Source organism: Takifugu rubripes, chromosome 16, assembly GCF_901000725.2.
Source record: "Takifugu rubripes chromosome 16, fTakRub1.2, whole genome shotgun sequence".
NCBI classification, from domain to species: domain Eukaryota; kingdom Metazoa; phylum Chordata; class Actinopteri; order Tetraodontiformes; family Tetraodontidae; genus Takifugu; species Takifugu rubripes.
Window position 1 is genome coordinate 5,174,077 of NC_042300.1, and position 25,509 is coordinate 5,199,585.

At 44.1% G+C, this 25,509-nt stretch overlaps 2 protein-coding genes across 2 annotated transcripts; both read left to right on the top strand.

The window, feature by feature from the left end:
- The first annotated feature begins 1,029 nt into the window (after positions 1 to 1,029).
- Positions 1,030 to 12,676, top strand: sptlc2b (serine palmitoyltransferase, long chain base subunit 2b). Its single transcript, XM_003971511.3, has 12 exons — positions 1,030 to 1,300; positions 3,366 to 3,563; positions 3,632 to 3,786; positions 4,207 to 4,355; positions 4,553 to 4,677; positions 5,473 to 5,566; positions 5,862 to 5,967; positions 6,706 to 6,925; positions 7,188 to 7,314; positions 8,927 to 9,062; positions 9,300 to 9,429; positions 10,420 to 12,676. Exons 1-12 carry the CDS (start codon positions 1,157 to 1,159, stop codon positions 10,531 to 10,533), a joined length of 1,698 nt encoding a protein of 565 aa, XP_003971560.1. The 5' UTR covers positions 1,030 to 1,156; the 3' UTR covers positions 10,534 to 12,676.
- A 490-nt stretch (positions 12,677 to 13,166) lies between these two features.
- ism2b (isthmin 2b) lies at positions 13,167 to 23,274 on the top strand. The gene is made up of 6 exons (XM_003971512.3): positions 13,167 to 13,846; positions 17,666 to 17,911; positions 18,439 to 18,766; positions 20,483 to 20,620; positions 20,711 to 20,779; positions 20,981 to 23,274. Exons 1-6 carry the CDS (start codon positions 13,748 to 13,750, stop codon positions 21,496 to 21,498), a joined length of 1,398 nt encoding a protein of 465 aa, XP_003971561.1. The 5' UTR covers positions 13,167 to 13,747; the 3' UTR covers positions 21,499 to 23,274.
- The last annotated feature ends 2,235 nt before the right edge of the window (positions 23,275 to 25,509 follow it).

Here is a 25,509-nt window from a genome sequence, read left to right on the forward strand (position 1 = left end):
CCAGAGAATAATATGCTTGAGATGAAAGGAAAACATTAGCTTAGTGTGCTGGTTAAAGTTTAAGCTGTCTACTTGCTAATTCAGAGGAATGTACTGCATTTATGGGAAGTTGGTTATGTAAATGGGAGGATCTAAAATATTTTTTCTTATGGAATTTCGACAGTGTACATTAAATCAATGTGCAGTGTATGATGAAAGGGACTTACATTTGATAACAGTACATTTAATTACAGGCATATTTCACAACAAAATGATTGAGTGCATTGAATTAGGTAAAATGTTAACCAAGCAATGAAATCTTGCATACTACATGATCAATAAAAGGTCAAGACAATAATATAACCAAAAAAGCAGCCTGGAGCTTTGGGTCCTCAGTTCTTTAGGTTTGAAGTGTGCATTTAAGCATGTTCCCCTGCAGTTTTGGTAGGTTTCCATTACTTTTGTCATCGGAGACAAACTTAACATCTGTTTTGCATCTTCACTGTAGCATCACTGGAAAATTGTTTAAATCCGTTTCTGTTTAAAGGTTATTCTGGGTTATTCCATTAATCGCTCTCAAAGAACCTCCCACAATGGCGAAAGGGTCACGCCCACTGGTTACACCCTGAAAAGAGTGGTATTAAAAATTTGAGCACTCACACTATCAGAATATCGAGACAAAATTTGTTTACTCTTGAAATCTCGCTAAATAGCACTATGATGTAATTTTGAAAGGCAAAATGACATGGGTATATACATAAATACTCTGAGTCTTCCTCTTCTAAGATGGTGGATACATTGACAGAAAAAATACCGTAAACTAAAGAAATTCTATTCATCATTTGACTGATTTTCTTAAAATGTTGTCCTCTCGACACATTTAAACGCCTTGAATCAGACTTAGAAGTGTGTTTTACTGAACGTTCCTCGCCTAAATCAACGCCATGTTATAGTCTCCCTTGTGCGACTTCTGCTTTTAATAAACGATCTTTGTAGTGGCTCAACGCCATTGGTGGATAAAGCCGTGCAGGGGCGTGGACTTCCGGCAGGCTGGTGCGGACCCAGTGCAGGGTGGGCGTTTGATCCGTTTCCTTTTCCAGCTCGTGCATGACTGGACGTCTAACGTTACACAAGTTGGGTAACTTTTAGTCCAGAGGTTCTCAGTTGGTGGACGAAGATGACGGAAAGCTCCGCCAACAAGCTGCTAAACGGGGACGTTTGTCGTCGCACTTCCAGCGGCAGGAAAGCGAGTAAAAATGGCTTCGTGAAGAACCACTGCTTGTTTCAGGAGCCACAGAAGTATCGTCGCCCCAGGGGGAAGGTAAGGCCTGGCGTCATCCATAAACACCGCCGAGGTTGCTTCCTGAGGTATGCGAATATTTCGGTCTCGTAAAATAAGCCAGCTTTCCTGTTTTGTTTTTGGTTTTAGATTATTTTTTAAAAACAATCTCTCAACGTATCGATCTGAAGACGTGCTATAGCCGCCCGCTACGACCACAGGCTAACATGACGTCACAAGTAAACTGAAGAACGTGACTATTGATAAGAGGTTATTGTGACTGTAAACAGTTCGTTCGTGACGTCACATCCAAACCCACCTGGGTGTCCCGGTGCGGTCGAAGCTGCCCAAGATTTTCTACACCAACTGTGTGTTTGTGGTCGTGTGACTTTGGAAGTAAGATCATGATGACTACATCCATCCTTCGTGCGCGGTAGTAAAGCTACGTTTTGCCTTTCTGGATACGAGGCACCTTCAGAGCTGTCACGTGACCAGGGCGGATGGTAACGGTGACTTTTGAAACCTTACACCCTGTTGTTTCAGCGTTTAGGTGTGTGTTCGACCGGTCTTTGTTGACACAGTGTGGGGACAACTCTTGTTTCTACTACAGTGGCTCCCATGGGAGAGGAGGAGGAGGAGGAGGAGGAGGGGGACACAGGCCTGCTTCTGCATGACACTTAAACGGGAGAGGAATGTCTCCACGCTGGGAAGGGTGTGGTTCCTCCAACGGCAGAGCACAGAAAACATACATGCACATTAATATTCGGAGTGAATGAAGAAGGCTGGTTTGCTCGGTCACACAAGGGCTGTAGAAGTTGGTTGCACCATGTAAACTTAAGTGTGCATCGACTGTACAGGAACTACAGGCCTGTTTGCTTCCACGTTGTGGGCATTTGCACGTTGGTTGTCTTATATTGTGTCTTTTGACTACGGTGTATTTGTCTTGCCTTTTGAGTCAGGCTTATCACGTGGGGGGCAATTATTGACAGCCTTTGGGTGCATGCAGCCAAATTTAGGGCATTTAAACTTTGTTTACACAATCGGCTGGCGTGTATGTTTTGGGAGGTCCCAGATTTCTTGTCATACATGCCAGTAAACAGCAGACTCTTGCCAGTAGATACAGTAGCTGTCATACTAATGCAGCGATGTTGCAGACTAAGCTGTGTTGTGTGTGTGAAGATAATTGAAATGGGGTGTATATCCACAAAGGGCCGTGGAGGATTCCGCAGGCCTTGTAGCTGTGACCGTGTTTTAAAAGCAGGCAGAAATGTTAATCCGTGCGCTCATCTTAATTATTGCTACTCCCTCTCCAGCTAACTTAGCCAACCTTCCTGGATCATTTACAAGGATCCTCACACGCGCAGGTCTCATGTGACGGCGGGGTTGTTCCTCACTTCCATTTCAAGTTCTAATTAGTGGCAGCGCTCTGCGTGATCAGACACACACTTCTAACCTCTCCGGCCCGGTTTCACATCAGATATCTCGGGACCGGTTTGACTATGCTTCATTCAAATGGCTGCTTTAACCCTCCTACAAGTAGTGTTTTTATTAAATCAGTTTGTCGGAATGTCCCGTTATCATCTCGCAGATAACGAAAGCATTTAACTGATTTCACAGTGAGGCACAAAGCAGAACTACTGTATACCTTATCTTTCATCATTCAGCTTTACTGCATCCTGGAAAGGCCACGGCTGGATTGAATTATTGTCCCTTTAAAAGCTTTTGCTGCTAATGTAAACATGTGATCATGCTCACAGCGGCAGAGCAGGTATTTTTGGGAGTTTGCTCCTTTAATGGTGCACTGAACAACATCAGGTATATGGCTCAGGCTTGCACGGAGTCTTGCCTGGTGGGAAAAGTAGGATTGGTCACATGACAGATGGCTCATGCCACTTTCTAGCGTTTGGAATGATCCAATCATATTTTAGACGTTTTTATAGCAACATTTAAATGTTGTCCTCTATAAAACGTGGCTCATTTTACATGCTTGCCCATCTCCTGAACTATAACCTTCACATCTTAAGTGGCAAAAAAAAAATCACCAAAATGTTAATTGGCATCTTGTATCTTTTTAAATTTGACAGTTTCTTACTCCACTGTCTTCCAGAACCAGGATGTTCCTCCTAGCAACTGTAGCCTGTACAAGAAGCCATTTTTGGAGTACTATGAGGAGACTCCACTCCTGGTGGCCGTGCTCACCTACATGGGCTATGGCATCCTCACCATTTTTGGCTACCTCAGAGACTTTCTTCGCCACTGGAACATTGAGAAGTGCCACGTCGCCCGGGAGAGAGAGGAGCAGAAGGTACAGGAGTCCCTGTCATAAAAGGCTTTAGGTGGGATTTCCTCAACATGTTCCTCTTTCTCCTCCAGGATTTTGTCCCCCTCTATCAGGACTTTGAGAACTTTTACACCAGGAACTTGTACATGAGGATCAGGGACAACTGGAACCGACCCATCTGCAGCGTTCCCGGTGCTAAGATGGACGTGATGGAAAGAGTTTCCCACGACTACAACTGGACCTTTGAGTAAGTGGCTGTGGCTACAGAGGTGTGGCTGGGTTTGTTGTTCCATGTCCAAGGTGCATATCCATGAATGTCATGATTCCTCCAGAACTGTGAGTCACTGATCCGGATCTCATCAGGTGGTCATTAACCTTTCATTGCTGACTCTTTTCCTTGTTGTAAAAATGATGTCATCTGTAATTCAGTTGCTTGTGTTGAAAGGATCGGTCACGCGGTCTCTCCAAATGACTCAACGTCAGCTTTCTCTGCATATCAGTTCTGTCAGCAGATTGTATAATATTACAAGCGCTTCGAAAACTACAACACATGAGTGATGTTTCCTGGCAATGTCAATGGAAAGCTGTTGAAAAAACCTGTTTTATCAGAGTAGAAATAAATTGACAATCATGTCCTCATGCCGCGGCTTTTGTCTGTCCCTCGCAGACATACGGGCAAAGTGGTGAAGGACGTCATCAACATGGGCTCCTACAACTACCTGGGCTTCGCTGAGAACACCGGCGCCTGTGCTGACGCTGCTGTGGAGTGCACAAAAAAGTATGGAGCTGGAGTGAGCAGCACTCGCTCTGAGATCGGTAAGAGTCAGAGGATCTGGTGACATTATTGAGACAGTGTGTCACACGTTTGTGCGTCCTCGGGACAAAGCTGGTAGGAAAACAGCTGCGAGTTATTCCGAGAGGTCGAGAACGTTACGGCTCTCCTTGCTTATTGAATGCATTATTTTTTTGTTTGTTTCAGAGTCGTAATAAAACAGGATGTCTTCTTTTTGCAGGAAACCTCGATATTCATGAAGAATTAGAGCAGTTGGTTGCCAGGTTCTTGGGTGTTGAGTCATCCATGGCGTTTGGGATGGGTTTTGCAACCAACTCCATGAACATTCCAGCCCTCACGGGGAAGGTAACAGCTTTTCTACATCCTTCTGTTTAAGATTGCTCTGTTTTTGTCTGTATTTTTATAGTTGCATAACTCTTATCGTGGGGGATTATGAACTGTTCTGTGGAAAAACATTTCCTGCGTAAAGCTTTTAATGTGAGTTCAGCCTGTCTCTAAAGACGCTGATTTCCGGTCAGAGCTTTCGTGACGTGAGTGCAGCGCGTGGAGCCACATGCACCGACCGGCTCTGCTCCACCAGGGAGCAGACATCCGAGCTTGCATGTGGCCCATGTGATCGCAGGTTTCCAGGAGTCGAAACTGATAACGACGCAACACAAACACACCTGAACATTTTCCCACCGTTTTAAACCCTTGTTTCAGTGGAGCGGCGTATTCGTGTCTTTTCCTCCTGTACCTCTGCGTGACCTCAATGAATGTTTTGGATTTTGATTCTAAATGAAAGTTAGGTGCAGATATTATTTCTGACCAGCAAATATTCAATAAATTTGGATATAACTGGTTAAACCGTTATATAAAGAGGCATCCCCTCTTATTTAGGATGTTCATAAAGGTTATATTGCTTGAGCAAGAGTACTGTATTATCCCACTTGTCTGACATGAAAAACACGTCTTTATTGCACAGATTAAAGTGGCCTCATCTGAAAGCTGTTGCTCAACAGTATCACTGGCTTGTGAAATTCTTGAGTGTTGTGCAAAGGCCACTGTGAAGAGGATACAGTAGCGCTTGACTTTTGTTCGTGAGAAATGAAACCCAAGAAAATGTGAAACTGTGTTGTGCTTTTTTTTAAATTCTCGTAGGGTTGTCTCATTCTGAGTGATGAGCTGAATCACGCCTCCCTGGTGCTGGGCGCGCGTCTGTCTGGCTCTACCATCCGGGTCTTCAAACATAACAGTAGGTGACACCTCAAAAGTTCTAAAACCGCTGTGGAGTGATTCGAAAGGAACGCCCAATGGTTTCACCATGAGGCATAAATCATCTTTGTGACATCTATTTAATCCAGCAAATGAACACGTTTAACATGGGCGTGACTTTCGCAGGTCGATGCTCTGAAAAGTCAGTTTGTCATGTTTGTCTCGCCCACTAGAAACTGGAACAGAGTGTAAAAATACTCATTTAAAGGAGTGTAATCATAAATAGGTATCATATATGTTAAGTAATTTGGTTATAATAAATGTGTGTGTTACAGACATGCAAAGTCTGGAGAAGCTGCTCAGAGACGCCATCGTTAACGGGCAGCCGAGAACCCACCGGCCCTGGAAAAAAATCCTGATCCTGGTGGAGGGAATATACAGGTAGAACCACCATCTACACACACACAAAGCTGCAGGGCTCCAATAGAATCATTGTCTAACCCATAAGTTAAGAGAGCTGGTTTAGCTGTCCAGGAGAAACTCAAAAGGTTTAGAGAAAACAATACTGACACTTTAATGTCCCACAGCTCTGTCTAAAACTCCAACTTCCTGGGGTTACTTAGTGATCTCTGTGATTGATTGTGGCTGCCATTGAGCTCCATTGAATATTCACTTTGGCGAGAAAACAGTCACTGGCTGCAAACTTGTAAAATGGCTAGAAATTTTAGTCATTGAACAGAGCTTTTTTTTTTTTTTAAGCTGGAATTGAAACTATGACGTGTACTGTTGCTGCCTCTGCTGTCCTGGTCTATTTCTACATGTTAACGTCATGATAGCATCATAGCACAAAGGTGCTGATTAGAAAAGCTTCCTGATTTGATAGACAGGCTGTTTTTATGAGCACTTTTCTGCAGTGGCTGTAAGATGAAGAGCTACTGTGAGCTGTGTATTCTAGATCTGATGCTTCAGCTAAATATGTTTGAGGAAAATTGTTCTGATAATCTGCCAGATGTAATCAATAGCTCCACTAATGCAGTGTTGCTAATGGAGTTTTATTCCTGCACTACTAAAATGGATTACGTACACATTAATGTCCACAAATAAAGCTTCCGGCTGATGCCTCTGTCAATGCGAACCATCATTTATACATCTTTTTTGCCTCTTGATTGTGTTCTGAAGTATGGAGGGGTCGATCGTACGCTTGCCAGAGGTCATTGCTCTAAAGAAGCGCTACAAGGCGTATCTGTACCTGGATGAGGCTCACAGCATCGGGGCCCTGGGACCTAATGGCAGAGGAGTAGTGGATTACTTTGGCCTGGATCCCAAAGATGTCGACATAATGATGGGAACCTTTACGAAGAGCTTTGGGGCTGCTGGAGGATATATTGGTGGCAAAAAGGTGGGGAAAAACGGCAGAACCCAGATTATAATGGGTATATTTAAAGTACATGTGGAAACAAATCATTGATGGTTGTTATTGTAATTGGTGGAATTTATTATTTAATGACATCACACACACCATTATTTATTTTATTTTAGAGTCCTAAAAAGCAAATCTAATTTAGTTTTCCACACTCTCACACCATTCTTTGAATCATTTCTACATTAGTTTTGGGTTCTCACCAAAGCAAATATGATTAATGATGTCATTTCTCTGTCAGGAGCTGATCGACTACCTGCGGTGGCACTCCCACAGTGCCCTCTATGCCACCTCCATGTCCCCACCTGTTGCCCAGCAGATCATCACCTCCATGAAGATCATCATGGGAGAAGATGGAACCACACTCGGTAGGTGACACAAAGGCTCCTTTTCAATGCTCTGAGTGCGTGCAATAATAATGATTTTAAAGTTCTGAAATGTTCCTATGTGACCGCAAGGTGGCAGTGCAGGTCCGTAAACCACAGATGTCACTTGTTTTCTCTCCACACAGGCTTCCACATTTTTATGCTTTTCTTTGTTCTTTATTCCACTTGTTTCACCTGAGCATTTAGATCCATAATCCAAGGGTAGAGTGTTATTATGGATGGCCAACAGGAAGTTATTATTTAATAGAGTATTTTGAGCACGTTTTGTCCACTTACGAGTTTATTTTCTAATATTCTGACCATGTTCAGCATTTGGAAACTGCACTTGTTGTGAAACATTAGAGGTGATTTACCAAAGAAAGACCTTGAAGTGGTCTGTCCCCCTAATCTTTCCAGCCTTTTTGGCTTTCAAATGTGTGTTTGTCTTGCACATCTATGTTTGATTGTGCATCCAGAACAGCACGGTTCTTAGTTTCAGAGGTGAGTGGTCTCTGTGGTTCCCCCCTGTGTCACTTTTACACTTTATGGGATTGGGGGGGGTTGCTGCCTCTTTGTTTGAGTGCTGACGTCAGATCACCTTAGTTATTAGCAATAGAAATAAGCATGTGGCGTATTGACTGTTGCACGATGTCATCAACTGTTGGGTTTACTCTGTATTCCAGTCTGTAAACGTCCAACAGTGACAGGCTGATTGGTTGCAGCCCTGACACCCTTTGAAGACTCAGACTCTGATTTAAAGACAAAGTGACAGCCAAGAGACCTGCGAACAGTCAGTTGCACTGGGACAGCTGCTCACTGCTGTTGCACAGACCCGCAGCTCAAAAGCACATCTGCAGCACACGGTTCTATCACATCTATCGACCAGAAAGAAGCAATGCGCTGTTTTCAGAAATATGAAGAGAATCTCTGAATATAATCTGCTACTTTTTAATTACTGTGCTGGGAATAGTTTGTGGATTTGTTGACTGTGTTACAAAAATGCCAGGATAAATATAATGTTGGATCTTGTTGTGTGTCGTCGCGCTTTGAAGCAGCGGTTTTGTGCAGATGCGTGTCTTTCTGCCTTGTGCCATATGGTTATTTGTTTGGCTTAGCTGTCGCCTGTGAGGGCTCGGCCAGGGCATCCAGTAAGTGGATCCACAGCGTGCATCCATCTGACACTTGAGGATTGATGCCTGTTTAGTTTCAGCCCCTTGACCTCAACTTCTAAGATCCCTGGTCGACTTCAAAAGCAAATGGTGTAGCTCTCTCACCACAAACATGTAAGAGATGATAAACGACATGGTGTTTAGCAATTTGTGCTGCGCTCAAAATGCCGTTTTTCTCTTTTTTAACAGTTTGGCCACATGGGGTTGAGCCTTCTAATGTCAGGCTTCTTGTTTTTCTCTTTTGTTTGCTTGTGCTCAGATCAGTAGCTGAAAGTTTAGTACATTGACACACATGAAAGCTTGTTGTTTGACCTGTAAATCTACCAAAATCCTTTACATTCTAGGAATCCCAATACAGTTCCTCAAGGTTACAATGCAATGGTAAAATCAGCTTATTCAGCTTTATCAAGGTTTTATTCAAGTTTTGCTTTTTTAACCTTTTTCAGGTGCTGATCGCCTCAGTCAGCTCTCTGAGAATACTACCTACTTCCGCAGAAAGCTCCATGAAATGGGCTTCATCCTCTACGGCAATGACGACTCGCCCGTTGTGCCCTTGATGCTCTACATGCCAGCCAAAATTGGGTACGTTATTACCTCGTACTTTATCATTACACTGCTTTTAACTGCTTATAATCTCTTAAATGATGCCAGCTCCTCGTTTTCCTGTCGTTCCTTTTCCAGACATAATCTGGGATTTTTATGAATTTAATTTTACACATTAAAGAGCAAAACAACTTAATGTGTGGTGCCAGTGGTAGACGAATGAAGTCATTAGTCAGAGATGTTTTCCACACGTCTGAGGTTGCTGTGGATTTTCAGAGCGTTTGGCCGGGAGATGCTGAAGAGAAACATCGGCACAGTGGTCGTGGGCTTCCCAGCAACACCCATCATCGAGTCAAGGGCGCGCTTCTGCGTTTCAGCTGCTCATACCAGAGAGATGCTTGACACGGTGAGTCCAACAGAGACCGACAATGTGTATTGTTTATGGGCCAAACTCTGGACACCTCGCTATCATTCATGGGATGTACAGACGTTGTCTTTTCAAGCTTTTAGTCACATAAAAGCATGAAGGTTCCTTATTCATTCTAATGGAAAGTTACTCTGCTCGTACAGTCAAACATTTTATTATGTGACTGACGAGGTGAACGTCATCCAGCCTACACAAAATGATAACACAAGCCAGCTATATTGGACTGTTCTGAAGTGTACCGTGTTGCTCCAAACACTGGATCGACTTCAAAGAATGTTGATAAAGGACAGGCTTGTGTTGTTGAAGAAATGATTTTATCCTCAACATGATCCCCAAGTTTTCAGTGGAAATAATGAAAGCTTGTCTTTTGTAGGGTCTTCTGAGCCGTTTGATGTGCGTGTGTTTGCTGAATACTGAAGGCTCCCAATATGTCATTTATTATAAATGAACTTACAAGACCCAACTGTCCTCAAGTATTACAACACAGCAGGCCGAAGCTTTTTTTTATTTGAGCTGCTCTGTCTCTCCAAAGACACCTCATTTGTCTTAGCGAGGAGCACGTCAACGCCGTTTGTAATAGTCCTTTTAAAAGGCACCGGCCTGCCTTTGTAGAGCACTCGGAGGAGCCGCTTTTTCCGTCTTTGGAAAAGCCAGCCCTCGCTCTGGAAGCGTGGAATCAGAAAAAAGGTCACGGGGAAGGTAAATTGTTTCCAGGTGCCTCTGCAGCTTTGCATTGCTGATACGGTCTCTTGTGGAGAGAAGTGGAGTGAGAAGTGGAAGAGTCTTGGTTTAGTTGTGGTTCAAGCAGCCGGCTCTCCGTCTCATCATCACTTCATTTAACTCCTCATATCCAAATTTTTTGTTTGAAGCTTTTGAGAATCGTTTGTGCGGATGTGTGTGACTCAATTATCTGACCGTCTTCCCTTGGTTTGTGATTGACGTAAATAACTCTTTGACTTCTACTGCCAGGCATTGCAGGCCATCAGTGAAGTGGGCGACCTGCTCCAGCTGAAGTACTCCAGGCACGAGCAGCCACTCCCCTCGCTTGCGTGGATGTCCGAAGAGAGTCTGCTCCAGGACTGAGCCCTACCCCAATCTCAACTGTTCGTCCTGGACTCCGTTTCACCTTCTCCTCCTTCAGCATCAGCTCCTTATCGCATTTCTGAGAACCAAAGCTCCTCACGGGTCCCCATCATCTTCCTTAGCTTGTGTGTCCAGCTGATTTCACTCCAATTTGAGGACCAGAATCACGTGATCACTGTTACAATGTGCGTCCATAATTATCGTGACTACTAATGTTTAGCTTCACGTCTTAGTCCCGTGTGCACATAAAATGTGTTTTCTTTGTGCAATAACGACACCAACAACAAGGAATGTGTGATTTCAACAACGGCGTAGAGCGAATTAGCCATAATTCTGTCATGCATTTCTCGTGGACCTAGATTAACCTAAATCTGAAAATAGGGTCTCACTGTGAAGATCACAACAGGGGAAATAGTGTATATGTAAATAATATTTATACTACATTTGGGTTGCACCCCCAGAGCCTAAAGAGAGTTCGGTTATTTCAATGGAGTAACACCAAAAAGTTGACTCCATGTTGTTGAGCTAATGGATTTTTCTTCTATTCACTTCTACTTGAATAGAGAATATAAAGTACTGGGTTCTTTCCCTAACCAAAGGATACGTGTGTGTATAGATATCTTTTCTACCTTTTGAATTTGTCTGTGTAAATTCTCAGTCATCCAGGTCATTGTATCCAAGGTAGTTTTCTCTCAACTGGACTGGGTTTCTTCTCTTGAAGACCTTTCGCCTTCTATCCAGAAAAACTGAAGAAGCCTTCTGGATAGAAGGCGAAACGTCTTCAAGAGAAGAAACCCAGTCCAGTTGACAGAGAAAACTACCTTGGATACCTTTTGAATTCAAATGCAATCCAGATGTTCAAAAAAAGGTTATTTAATAAGGAAAGGTACCGTAATACTAAAGAATATTTTTTACAGCTTATATCCTAGAAATGTTTTTCAGCCTTGTTTACCGTTTACACCTGCACTTATGCATTTGAGCCCAGCATCTTAAACATTTTTATAGGCTAAATTTCCCTTCCCCCCCCCCCCAATTTCAGGCAAAGATGACATTCCAGTTCTGTACACATGACGATGCAGCTCTCGGGCTTATCTGATATACAGAAGGCTTTATTTATTTGCAATGTGGTTGTCATCTATCAGCCATCTTCTTTTAAGGGGGGAGGGAACTTCATGGCAGCTCTGTCTCCACTTGGGTGTGTAGTTTTACAGATCACTAACATGCCTTAACTTCAGCACCACCACTACTGACGAGCATTAGAAATGCACAGATGACGTAGGTTCTGAACTTTGCTTCCCGTGTCTTTTTCACTTCCTTATTTGTTGTTTTGTTTTGGAATGACATTCCATGTTCATCTGCTGTTTCCATGTGTCTAATTTTCTGCGCGAAGCTGCTCCAGACACCCGCGCACGTCCTGTCAAATATCCTGTTTGTGCGTCAATGACGACGTGTCGTCTGATCCACGTGAACTGTAGCTGGCAATGTAACATTCCTCTAAATGTTCGTCAAAGTGATTTAAATTCAGCTTTTCAAGTTTTGTTGCTGGGTTCAGGCACAACATTGACAACTTGTCTAGGTGCCTTTAACACTACACTCATTAGACATTAATTATGTATTGGTCTTTCGAGTCATTCCAATACTGTTATTTAAAAAACAAAAAAACAAGACGGGCTTGAATTACAGCTCCCCAGTTCAGTGATGCATTTGCTTTTAATAAATGGAGTCTAAAAAGTGGAAGCCATGACTGTGATCTGAAATACGCCCTGACATAAAATATTTTCTTCTCGTCAAACTTTCCTCTCATGCCGTCTGCAGCACTGTTGCAGTATGTTAGATTTCTGTCTATGGAGGCAAAATGTAATTGCAAACAGCAACTGAGCTGTTTCTCCTCGCCAGGTTTTCCTCACTGAACCTGAGGAATTAAAGTCGAGAATGAGATTAGAAAAATGGTGGTGTTGTTTGGAGCACTTTGATGTGATGTTGCCAGCTTAACCGCCAAGTACCTGCAGTGAATGAGCTGCAGCGGCTGGTGGAAAGTTGCTAATCCGTTCCTCTGTCTCCTCGCAAGTGTATTCAGTTTGAAGTTGAACCACTCGAATAACTTTGTAAAGCTGTGTTGAATAAATCACTTATTTGTATCAAGTTCTGGAATGGGGTTGGTGTCTTTCTGCCGCACGGACTGAAGTGAAAACCTAAGGGCTGGACCACGTTTGTAAGCATTTTTGATTGATAAGTCATCCTGCCAGTACATTACCAGTCATTTGCTCCTCAGCATTATATTCTTCTGAATAGACCCGTTGCGTAATGACTTAAGACTCCAGGATTCAGAAAACATTTTTAAGGAGAATTATATGTGGTTTTAGGAGATTGTCATCGCAGGAGAAACCCATCTTACTTCGAAGTGGAGGTCTCGTCCAAGGACTTGAATACCTTGGCTCTTCTCGGGGAGTGAATGTCCGCTCCGTGCGCTGCCTATGAAGCCTATTTGCAGGTTTTGTGTAAACTAAACCTTGTACCTTATCAAGAACCTCAGGGGCCCAGAGCACCCCCTCCACACAGCTGTGAGCAATAAGCTTCCCACCCCCAACTCCCCTTCAGCATCAAGTCTCTGAATGCGTGCGTAAAAAGGCAAGTTAAACGAAACCGGTTGGCTGGGCTGTGCGCACACAAACGCACGCACTTCCGCACATTCGCACCGGCGGATGAGCGCTGGATTATGGATTAACATCATCAGACGGGTAGCAAAGAAACTAATTCGCGGTATGCGATGAACTCCAGATGTCAATGTATTGGAAGAAAGCACCCACCCACCGCGGTATGACTCACAGTTTTTAACTAGTCGAATAAGCGAGCGCCGGTGCGGACGGGGAGGCTCTGCGTGGGTTTTCCGACATCTTTCTGGTGCTTAAAAAGCTCCCCCGACTGTGTTTTTATGGGTCAAAGAGGCGTCGAGCTCGAGCCGCCACACGGACTGACAGTTGCTGCACGAGGCGCTGGTGCCAGATATGGATAGCGCGCGAGACACCTCGAGCCGCCGGTGCGCATCATCATAAAGTGCGACTTTTCCAAGACGACCAGGGCGAAAAGAGTTCATTTATTCAGTCATCATCGCCTATAAAACCTAAAGGATCCTCGCCGCAGCAGCCGCCACAAGCCGATTCAGGCTGAAGGCTCGCAGAAAAAGTCTCTGAAAGAAACTTTTGAAGTCCCGAAGATGCGACAAGAGCTCGAGATGCTGCTCGTGATCTGGTCGATACTCGTGGTTAGTTTGGGGACCGGGTTTCCAACCAGACACAAGAGTGTTGGCCATAAGGTGAGTTGGCGAACTTTACTCATTTATGGTTTTAAAAACTCCGTCCTTTAGTGTCGCACGCAGGTTTCCCATGTAGATCTTCTAAATTATATACGTCAGTGCTTTACTGTTAAGCCTGAATCATCCTAACTATTATTTTTCATAACACACAGTTATTTTAATTAACTTTAATAACTGAAAACGCTGAAACTCCTGTAAAAATTACAGATTAAAAGCAAATATGCTTTGGAAGTAGAGTTAAGCAGGAAATTGTGCATCATCAATAGAAATGACTGAATTAATTGAACTTGTGGTCCACTGATTTAAACTGATGCCAGAATAATGATTATAGTCAGGGAGCTTCAGTATTGACCAACAGAGAGGAACAATCTAGTACCATCTTGAATTAATGGGTTGAATAATCTAATGTGTGGAAGACAGAGGGGTTGATAGTTGTGAAATTATAATTCAGTTGGAACCTTTAATGTGTCAATAGAATAGATGAAACCGTGTAGAGAAAAATGCAGAATTGCTTGGGAAACTTCCCTCTAATCCAACACTGCTTCAAATCTTGACCAATATCTTGTGATGCAGAGTCTATACTGCAGATATAAGGGTGTATGTGACTCAGCTTTGAACTTTATACAAATCTTTTGGCACACATCGTGGCACCGGAGCTGGGTGCACGATGGCGCAGTGTGGCGGTTTGTGCTGTCTTCAGATAACCATGCCGTCTGCACAGGTGACTTGACACCATAAAGAAAACCCCAAATATAGAAAGAAAACTATACTGACCACCGTTAAAGGCGGAGGTAAATGATCGCAGAAATAAATAGTGGCGGAACATTTACACTTTACCACCTGTCCGTTCCATCCTGGAGCAGATACCTCAGGATTTGGGGCAGAACATCATACAGGGCAGGTGCTAAAGTAAAGGACCCTACAGTCATCTGTTATTTTACAGCATATTACCTTTACTCCCATAACTCTACACTTTATGTGTGCTGCGTCTAATGCTATAAGCAAGCACGTTAAACAACTGTGAGGTGTTTTGATGCCACTCAATAAAGTTGCCTGATCCGGCACTCTTTTGTTGTGTCTCCATGTATAGTAAGGTCTGTCATCGCAGGCGCGCTCACCTCCTCCGCTCTGTGCAGTCCATTGTGGTGTGTATACGCGAATGTTTGTGTTACGCACAGATGTATTTGGATATCAAAGTTTGTTTGTGTGTGTTTGTGTTGGGGCTCAGTTTTTGCCTTTGAGCTCTCCTTCTTGTGTGGCCTCATGTAGCCGTCCTATTGGGAGTCATATTCTCTTTCTCATCATCGTCCTCTGCCCGGGCAAAAAGGCAAGAGGGGAGGGTAAAGGAGCGACGGTAAAATCTTTCTGATTCGCTGGCTGTGCGCGTAAGAGTGGTAGATAAAGATGAGGTATCAGCATATTAAAAAGAAGGAGGTGGAGGAAAGGCTCGGCAAAGGGGGTGCCCGGCAACAACATGCTTATGTAATCAGAATAAGGCGAACCCTCGACATCTCTCACTAGAGCTCAGGTCAAGTGTCATTCATCTGATTGTTTACACTGGCTCTTTTTGTGTTAATGTGGAATTTCCTGTTTTTGCTTGTCTCCAATGAAGAAGAGAAGAAAGGTGGGGGTTGTGTTGGAGTGGCCTCTTTTCCAAATATCGTGACCTCTTTGCCCTCTCTGTTTTGCGTGCCCAACCTCCACAACCTGATCCTAATTCCACCAGGCATGCATTTGTTGTCCTGTTTACGAAAGATGGCGATCAAAGAGTGTCCATAGTTTATTGTTCATCTGTAATGGTTTGGAAACAGCTAAGTGCATAGGCCTTTGATATCTGGGAGCACATAAATCAGGGCTGCCTCACTGCCTGCCTTCCCAGCCAGCCCTCCCCCAACCCCACCGGATGCCATCCCTGCCCCTCACCTCAGCCTCCGCTGTCCCCCAACCACTCTCTAACCTAAAGTGTGTCACCACGGGCGGTAGCAAAGACAGTAGCACAATCGGTCGTTCTAGTCGAATGACAGCTAGATTGAATGTGTGTGTGAGCGGAGAAAAGTACATTTCCAGACCCGGTCCCCCACCGCACCTACACCACGCAGCCTGTTAAACTCACTGCATGGCATCAGCCACCGGGCCTTTGATCGGAAGAGCCTCACGACACAGAGGAGGAGGAGGAAGGCAGGATCAGAGAGGAGTGGGAGTGATGTACAGAGTGGAAAAAAAATTGAGGATCCAGATGTGTAACAAGATCAGATGAGCAGGGTGTTAAAGTATGTGGTCTCCTTTGTGGCTACGGATCTCCTGGCTCTGAATGAGTGTGTACCTATTAGGGCACGAGTGTGAAAGTTGGTAAGTCGCAGGGAATGCTAGCGCAGGTCAGGTTTGGCTGCGAGACGTTCACAGCTCCATGTGGAGAAGCGATGGGGGACTTCTGCCGTCAAATCTTGGGGTCAATTTCAGTCCACGTGTGCAAGAACACAGAGACCCAAATCAGCCATTACTGCAGTGATTATCCCCTCAGTTTATCAATCAGAATCAATAGTCCGTGACATTGATGTTTGAATTTTAGATTATTCTGTTTTAGAAAAGGCTCTAACTTTTTCTTAACAAAACACGTGTAATTGTGGACAGTTTTGAGTTACTGCAAACTATGTTAAATTTATTTTCAGTGTTTATAATGGCTAAAATTACACAGAGTAAAAATGTTATCCATTTGTCACCACCGGTTTACAGTTATTTGAGGAGGGGGCCAACTTCTCTTCATGTGCCATTTTTCAAGCTTGACAGGCCTCTCCTCAAAACAGGCATAATACGTTCACATGCTTGAATTTGACCGACCGCATAGCTTCTTTATGGGACAATCACAGGCAGTCAGTGAAAAGTACACCCTGTTCGCGAGGCCATAACTATAAATCATTGACCGTTGGGTCATTAATTCAGGCATTTCCACTCCTCTTTAACCCTCCAACTGCAACAGAGCAGACCACAAACTGGCAAAGGTCAAGTATCTCAGTCCAGTTCATTATTGCTTGGATCAGTTATGGTAATTCAAGCTGGTAGATGAGATAAAAAGATGCATCAAAGTTAATTGAAGGATTTTTTTTATTTACATAAAATTGGTTATAGTTTGACATGGAAAAGCATATATATACAGTATATATATACTGTATAAATATATATATGTGTACTACATATACATGTACTGCATAACCACACAACCAACCAACCGCTGTCGGTGACCTCCAATTCCTCACCGAGCATTCATTTCAAAGAGAAACATTTCCGTCTCTCCTTTTCAGAAACTGTAAAATTTGAAAGGTCAAATTAAGTGGTGGCCACAGTGGCGGCAAAGCAGCAGTATCAGACACGCTCGTACCAGCCCAGGGGTCCCATGCCTCCCAAGCCCTCTCATTAAAGCTAAAAGAGGATCCCTCTGGCACAGGCCCCTCTTTGTGCACAGCCTAGATGCCATGACAGTTGTGGGAAAAAAAACAAAGAAATGAATGAAGGCTCGTTGGTCACTTGGCTTGATAGTCGGATGCCTCGGAGGGTTTTTTTTTTTTTTTTTTTTTGCTGAGCAAGCTACAAAGTGGAATGTAGTTTCAAGGATTCTTCCCACAAATAAAGCACTTCTTGTTTTTAAACTCATCAGTGAAATCTTATAAGTGATTATTAGTTGAAGAATAATTCCTGGCCTGTAAATGTCTGTTGTTTTTTAAGATATTTGCGGGGACATAGCATCTGCGGCATTTTCTGACAAACATTTCCTTTATACATATATGGTTAAAGATTATTGTTTAAACCTCTGTTGTCATATAGGTTCATGGCCATCTTATTCATGGCGGCGGAGTTCAGTACGTCCCAGAAACTCTGGAACAGCAGAACCAGGTTCAGAGTCTCCTACCTGAGCCCCACAGTCACCAGAGGAGGTGGTCCCAGCACCGATCCGTTAGTATTCTTCCCAAACCGGAACCTGAGGAGGAAACCAAACCGTTCATTTTGGATTTCAAGAACTTTCCAGACCTGGCCAATGCTGACATCAACTCACAGAATCCAAACATACAGGTGAGCCAGGAGAGAAACAAAAACTTTGGAATGTGGTATCAGCACTTTTTCACGTATGTGCCGTGGTAATCAGGATGTAATTAGAGGCACGTCAGGGGGTCAGCCTATGCCCTGATACTAGACGTTCATTCCAAGGCTATACTGTGGTCATTTAAATTCATCGTGTTCCTTTCCCTCCTGAAAAAACAGATTCACACAAGCCGATGTTAAAAGGATTGTCTATAGTTTTCTTTTTGCCTGCTCTTCACATTAGTCTGTGGTCCCTTGAAAGTACTGCAGCATCTAGGATGAGTCATATAGAAGTAATGAGAAGTGGTTATCCCTGATAAATGCTCACATTGTCTCCCTGAGAGGATCGTGCGCTTGGCTGAATGCACATTCCCATGCCTGGCTGGCTGATTTAGATCCAACGAGCTAAATCAAGGAAAACTCTGACATATGACATTTTCAAAAGCACAATCGTGTTGATGTCTATTTTGTGTGCTCACTGGTTACTTTAGGTTTATTGACTGGTGTTTTCATCACAGGTGACCATTGAAGTGGTGGACGACCCTCAAATGGAAGTGGAGATGGATCTGGCCAAGGAGAATGAATGGCTACCTTCGTCCTCCTCCCCTTCTTCTACAGTAGACTGGCTCGGAGGCAAGAAGCTTTTCTGGCCCCTTTTCTGGACTTACACTGACGCAGACTCTGGTGAGGACAGCAACAGCCGGTCGGGAGGGGAGGAAACCGGTGAGGAAGAGGAGGAAGATTACTTGATAGATTACGGCAGCGAGGAACATATACTCAGCGGAGTAGGTGGAGACTGGGATACGCACTGGAACGAAGGATGGGATCCAGTGCAGAGTTACTATGGTAAGCTTGGCCAAGAGATACATTCCCTCTGTTCGTACAGCTACTCAACTCATATCCTGGCTTTAAATTCACATGTACGGCGGCGTTTATCAAAAAACAGGAAATGGGAAGTGTGGAGAAAAACAGCTTGTGAATTTTTCTCGAGAAAATGGGAATATCAGACGGAGAGTCAGATTGGACAATTGAAAGTGAACAAAAGACTTGTTTAGGAATGGCACATGATTGCTGTCTTCACAGTCAGGGAGAACCGAACGATGCCAGCGTGCGAGGCAGCATGAGCAGTCGACCGTCAGGACATTGTGGTTCTGGGCCCTTTGAAGTCGACACTGGTCGTGTTGGTCGCAGAGGCCTGCCTTTTGAAGATGGGTCCAATGCGCTCGCTAATGGCAGCGTGAGGCCGGCACTGTTCCCTTGGACAAAACAGTCCTCTGCTTGTGGACAATTAGAGGGCAGATTGGGAACGCAAAATGACAGCGTCCATTTGGCGGGTCCTTTTATCCTTCCTTGGGACCCCTTGGGCCCCCCCAGACCCTGGCGGCCCTCTGTGGCTCAGCCTGTTGTGCCAGTTCAAAAATTTCTGGGGCTTTCATGGCTCTGCATAACTTTTATGCCCCTCCCCCCTTTAATTTTGCGTTCCTTTGGTGGGAAAAATGTGGCTGAGCTTGCAGAGCCGCTGAGTGGTAAAAATAGTAAATAATGAGAGAGGAAGAGCAAGGTGTAAATAGCGAATGAGAGGGAAGGAAGATGGAAAAGGAGACATCTGATGGGTTGGGCAGTGGGTAGGTCAGTGTGTGAACTTCCTACTGTAGATTAGGCTTGATGGTTTAAGAGGTTTAATCTGTCTCACAGATGTGTGCATGGTTGATCTGTTTATTTTTGAGGTTTTTTAAGCTTATTGCACAAATCAAGCTCCTGTTATAGGGCAACTTTTACATGTCGTAACAGGTGTCATACCTTGACAAGCATGCACTTCCTGACCTTCTCCCTGTCAAATAAATAAATAAATGCTGGCCTAAATGATATGAATTTAGAAAACCAAACAGAGAGCAACAATGCCTGTTAAGTGGTTGCATCTAAAGACTTGTTGCACATAAATCAAGGTCATCTGCCTCGGCTGCTTCTGTAATTAAGACTCTCCTGTGACCTTATGCTCAAATGGCCTCATGAGGAGTTGGCAGCACCCACAGAGGGAAATTGGGTGCTCTCTACACCCAAGCGGGTATTTCTGCACCCACTGCGCCTTTAATCAAGACCAACTTGTTTGGAACACTATTAACACCACAAGGAAACATGATGTGGAGGCAGGCAGCCACAGCGCAGCCTCCCTCTCTAATTTTACTGGAGCCTTGTTATAAAGGATATGGGTTTGCATGAGAAAGGACAGACCCAGAGAACATTAGCTTTTATTTTGACTGGGAAAGGCTTGACGTTTGAAAAAGCCCTTTTTGATTAGTCTGCTGACGCTAGCTTTGACACTAAAATGGAAGCTTTGAAGATGTGTCCTGTTATTTTGCTGGTTAGAGTTCATCTTGTGTGTCCAATCTGCTGTCAGAAGCATGATGAAGTTCTCATGTAACTGTACAGTAACGTTTAGGTTCCCTCGCAACTTCACGGAATGGTTTACAGCTTTTAAAAACAAAACTAATCTGGTGAACGTTTGTGATGCTGCATTCAAAATTCCATAAATTCAGTTTTGCTTCTTTTTTTTTGCCACAGAAAAGGAGACAGATGAGTGGACACCCTGGTCTCCTTGTTCAGTCACATGTGGACACGGCGAGAAAAAGAGAACCAGGTCCTGCGGCTACTCGTGCACGCTGACTGAAGCCTCTAAGTGTGACCTGGAGCCTTGCCCAGGTGAGATTAAAACACCGGGGACTGAGATTATATGTGATGATTTTCTGCTTCCTTGTTGGTTCTTGATCCCGTAATACTCTCTTCCTTTAGGTGATGTCAACACTGTGGTGGAACCTTTTCCGTTTGAGATGGAGAACGGCACGGAGCCATTTGGGACAGGTCGGTTCTCTTGCCTTCTATCTAAAAAATCCAATTTTCCTTTCATGGTACTTACTCAACTAACTACAGCCAGGATACTGAGGGGAGGTGTTTCATTATCCAATATTAACAGAGATGTAGGAAAAGGGCCTTGATCAAATACAGTTAGAAAAGGAACTTTAGAATAACTTTGAATCCGATTTTTTCCCCTCTTTCCTAAAGATGTGGACAGCTGTGAGAAGTGGCTCAATTGTAAAAGCGAGTTCCTGCAGAGGTACCTCCATCAGGTCATGTCTGAGCTACCCAGCTGCCCCTGCACCTACCCCTCTGAGGTGGCGTACACCGTGGTCAGCCTCTATGATGAGACCCACGGCCGGCAGTTCCGTTGGCGGGATGCAAGCAGCCCCAAGGAGCGTCTGGACATCTACAAGCCATCAGCACGCAACTGCATCCGCTCCACGCTTTCCAGTGACTCGTCTACTCTTGCAGCCCAGCATTGTTGCTACAGCGAGCGTGGGCAGCTGATCACGCGGGGGAAAGGTGCAGGCACACCTAACCTCATCAGTACCGAGTTCTCGCCTGAGCTCCACTTCAAAGTTGACGTGCTGCCCTGGATCCTGTGCAAGGGAGACTGGAGTCGCTTCCACGCCGTTCGACCACCCAATAACGGACTGAAGTGCCCTGAAAACCCGCATGAAGACGTGTTCATGAACGAACTGGAGGAGGCCAGGGAGTATTGAGGGACATCATCCAAAACTACCACTTTACTCAGAGGGGAGAGCGGAGATCCATCGAAACACGTGTTCCATGCGTTGACTTGAGAGAGAAGTGCACATTTGTGGGTGGGAGCGTTGCAGGGTTTAGGAATATTGGTGAAGTTTGGCATCTTATCTTAGGCTTTGGCGCAGCGTCCTGATACCTGCTCATCTGGACTGTTTCATCTGCAAGAACTCACATACATCCAATGCATCGTTCTCCCATCGCTTACCAGCCTGTTACACATCTGTCATCAAGCGCTCTCCCTCCCTGCATATTCACTTCCCTCTTCTGGATGTGTGTAAGCATGAAGAATACCCACTGGCTTCTTTCAAAATATTCACAAAGGCTCTTTATGGACAATCGTAAATCACCCCAATTTGTGCTTGTTTAGGTTTCACAAACAGAAACAAATATGGACTGGTTTTACTTCAAGAATCATTGTTAACATCCCAGTGATGCTGCTACAATAGGAAATCTGTCAGGTTGACATGAGCAGTAAAGAGGAACGAGACATCAGGACATCAGTAGACCCAAAATACGCCACATGCATTGTCAGTAATGTACATTTTTGTACATCAGTGGGGGTGGGGGGGACCTGTAATGTTAGAAGAATGTGGGATTTTAACCAGAGAGGTAAGCTAATAGGATCTGAAACATTCTGCTGTCATTGTCAAGCTTGTTAGCACACATTCTGAGAATAACCCTTAAGCAGAACCAGGATGGGAGCAGCACTGGAATGATTTAATGTGTTTCCACATTAGCCAGGAAGATAAACAGTTTAAGCTGGGTGCCAAAGATTTCCGCAAAAGTCTATTGGTGCCTGTGCGAGTCCAGCCTCCCAACTCTCTTCAGTGCAGACGTAGGTACATTTACCTTGGACAATGACTAGATTGTGCTCACACGATGTTCTCAGGGGTACTAATTTACCAGGCTAAACCGATTTGTTCATTTACCTCAACAGTGGAGCACTATTGGAACCAGCACAAGGGCACATTGAGGTCAGGATTAGTAGAATATCGGGTACATAATCCAGATTGGAATTGATGAAAAGATAATGTGTTCAAACACAAATCGTATCCCTAACAACCGAATGCACTGTGCACGGTAGAGTGATGTCATTGCTGTTTAAAGCTGTTGGCTTTGGGTCTTTGAGTACAAAACTGGATTGGATAGAAGGGACATTCCCAATCCAGCATTACTGTGTGGTCATGAAATGGGACTTTCATAGTTTAGCCTAAACATTTATAAGGCTTAAAAAAGATTCTGGACTAGCCTCTTCTATCCAGTCTAATTCTACTTGGGTGTTTTCGCTCCAAACCTATTTCAGGAAATTCTGCTTCAAGGTGTGTACATGCAAACTGGCATTTACATTTTGGAACCACCTGTTCTAAAGGAATGCACTTTATTTAAAGTATATATAAATATACATATATAAAAAAAGATATATCAAAATGTACTCATGTTTGTGGATGGTGTTGTCGTAAAGGGAGGTCTGTTGAGATAAAGCATGATCTTTTGTGATTTCTGAATCTAGTATTACATATATGGTGTTGTACAGTATTTATTGCTCCGTTTCTCTTTTTTTTTAAGTTTGCTGAAGCTTTGAAGTGTCTCTGTACTCTACGTGGTGCACTAAATCAGACTGAGAAATGAAGGCGCGCATTATCAAAAGGGAATCCACTTGCCGTCATAACCTCATATCACTTCGTACAGCATCATCAAGTGCGTCTGTGTTCCATTTTATTTTGTACTGCAGTGCTCTATGAATATGTGGTTGCAACTGTGCTGAAGAAATATATATAAAGACCTTGCATTCATCACCTGGCTTTTTAATGTGTCCCTGCTTCTCCCACCGCACAGCACATTAATATTCCTAAACAACTGGCTGGTTGTGCTCTTCAGTGACCGGTCTGCTCGCCGCCCCTCTCCCAAAGAGACAGACACAGTGTGGTGTGTACTCCTCAAACATATAAACACATTTACCTCATAGACGTTACAGGAAAACTTCTCACCAATTCAGCACTAATCTCCACATTATGCTGCAGATAGTCTGCAGAAATGAATGGTAAAAATCCAGTTGCGTTCAGGAGGTGATAGCCCAAAAAGCCAGCCTTTAAAATGTTTGAATTCATCACTCTGGGCAACTCCCAAAGTTGTTTAAGTATATTTGTTAGACTTCATCTGAAGAAATCTGTTTTTCACTCCAATTGAAGAGAAACTCCAATTGAAGCCATCACGTCCTCATGCTGGAAGTGGGACTGTGACCTTAAAACACTAATCAGCAAACACCAGCTTTAGCTTTGTGAAGTATGCCGAGCATGTGACTCTAATTACTCATCTTGGCTTTCTATTTTGCGTATCTAAAAGAGCTGAGATAGGTACGAGTTCGCATTCCTGGCACACTGCTAGCAAGTGCGTGTATTTACTCTTTGAACCGACGGCATCAAACGCTTCTCGGTTTACTCTTATCGTCTGTGTGTTCTTGGTCCAAAGTTGGCTTTATTTACAGGAGGAGCTCACAACTACGGGTCAGAAGCTGCGCTAACGTGCGCCGTCAGTCTTGTAAACAGAAGACCGCAGGATTCAGGACTTACAAATGTGCTGTGGGCATTCTTTGGGTGACTCACTGGCCTGTGACATGTCATTCAGGACTGTGGGTCTTAGTTGTGGTGGGAGCCCAAAATTACAAATCCAAGCAAGAACAAATGGAGGTTGTTAGCTTGAATACAATTCCAGAAAAGTCAACTTTTAATCTCAAACCTACACAGCAGGTTCTTCTCAAACATATCAAGAAATGTATCCACTTTATTTCATACTGGTATCCATCACTATCGCTGGACTCCAACGCCATTGATTCTTTCTGGAAGATTAAATAAGGTCCAGATTACAAGATTAAAGGTCAAAGCAATGCAAATCCATAGGCTTAAGCGGTCCATACACTCCTCTTAGATAGGTCATGATGTCTGTATTTGTTCTCATTAGGCCAAGAGAGGGAAACTGGTTATGCATTTGCAATATAGGTCAAACTATAGGACCCAACCAGCCGAGGAGTTACTCACGCTGATGGGGGGTGCTGGAAAATCCATCTTTCTGTCCATACGGAGAGAATGGACGATAACAGGCTGAGTGGGTCTAGTGTGGTCCGTCGGCGTTGCTTTAAGTTGACTACAAATGATGGTTGTGTGTGGAGGGACGCCAGACACATGTTGACCACATTGCTGCGGAGCAACAGATAAATAACCGCAGATGTGTGGAGAGAGGGAGAGAGAGAGAGAGAAGAAACCAACTTGAAAGAGAGCGCTGTGTTCAAAACTATGTGGCTGAAAGATGTTATCTAATATATTGAATGAAGCGTGGAGCTCCAGGCCAGATGCACTTTTTTTTTTTTAAAGGGTGCACAAATTCACAGCTTATGAAGGCCACTCTGGAATAATATTGCGGTCTCACTCTTGTTCTAAACTCTAAAGTCATCAGGACAATGTCACTTTAAAAGCCACTGATTTCAGACAGACAAATACACAAATATACATGATGCACATGTTGATTCACGGTTTTATTGCTGCGCAGCAGTCTGAATGAATACAGGTATGTGTGCTATATGATGTGATTGATTCCCTTACTGTTCGCGCTGGTGGCCCAGGCCCGGTGCCAGCTCGTTGCTGCAGATCTGTTTACTTTTGTAAGCTGGCAGGAACATGAGATTTCCTCTGTGTGCGCTGCGGCTGCTCGAGCAGCAAACAGCGCGGCCCTTCAGGTCTTCCTGCTGCTCCCGTTACAGGCGGCCTTGTCCTCCTACAGACCTCCTGCTGAGGGCAGAACTCTGCACAAACAAACACAGGCTCACAGACAATGGTGCATTGAAGTCTTGGGGGAAAAAAACTCGTTATGCATTAATGCTGGCTGGATTATGCTCACTTACACTTGCTAACAAATGCACTTTAGCTCAACCTACATAACCTGGGGGGGAAAATTCCATGGATCTCAGGATCCGA

Excerpts from the sequence above, each read along its gene's own strand:
- sptlc2b (XM_003971511.3), top strand. The coding sequence starts at position 1,157 with ATGACGGAAAGCTCCGCCAACAAGCTGCTAAACGGGGACGTTTGTCGT. Across the intron at positions 4,678-5,472 it reads TTCCAGCCCTCACGGGGAAG|GGTTGTCTCATTCTGAGTGA; the intron begins GTAACAGCTTTT and ends AAATTCTCGTAG. Across the intron at positions 6,926-7,187 it reads GATATATTGGTGGCAAAAAG|GAGCTGATCGACTACCTGCG; the intron begins GTGGGGAAAAAC and ends TTTCTCTGTCAG.
- ism2b (XM_003971512.3), top strand. The coding sequence starts at position 13,748 with ATGCGACAAGAGCTCGAGATGCTGCTCGTGATCTGGTCGATACTCGTG. Across the intron at positions 17,912-18,438 it reads CACAGAATCCAAACATACAG|GTGACCATTGAAGTGGTGGA; the intron begins GTGAGCCAGGAG and ends TTTTCATCACAG. Across the intron at positions 18,767-20,482 it reads TCCAGTGCAGAGTTACTATG|AAAAGGAGACAGATGAGTGG; the intron begins GTAAGCTTGGCC and ends TTTTTGCCACAG.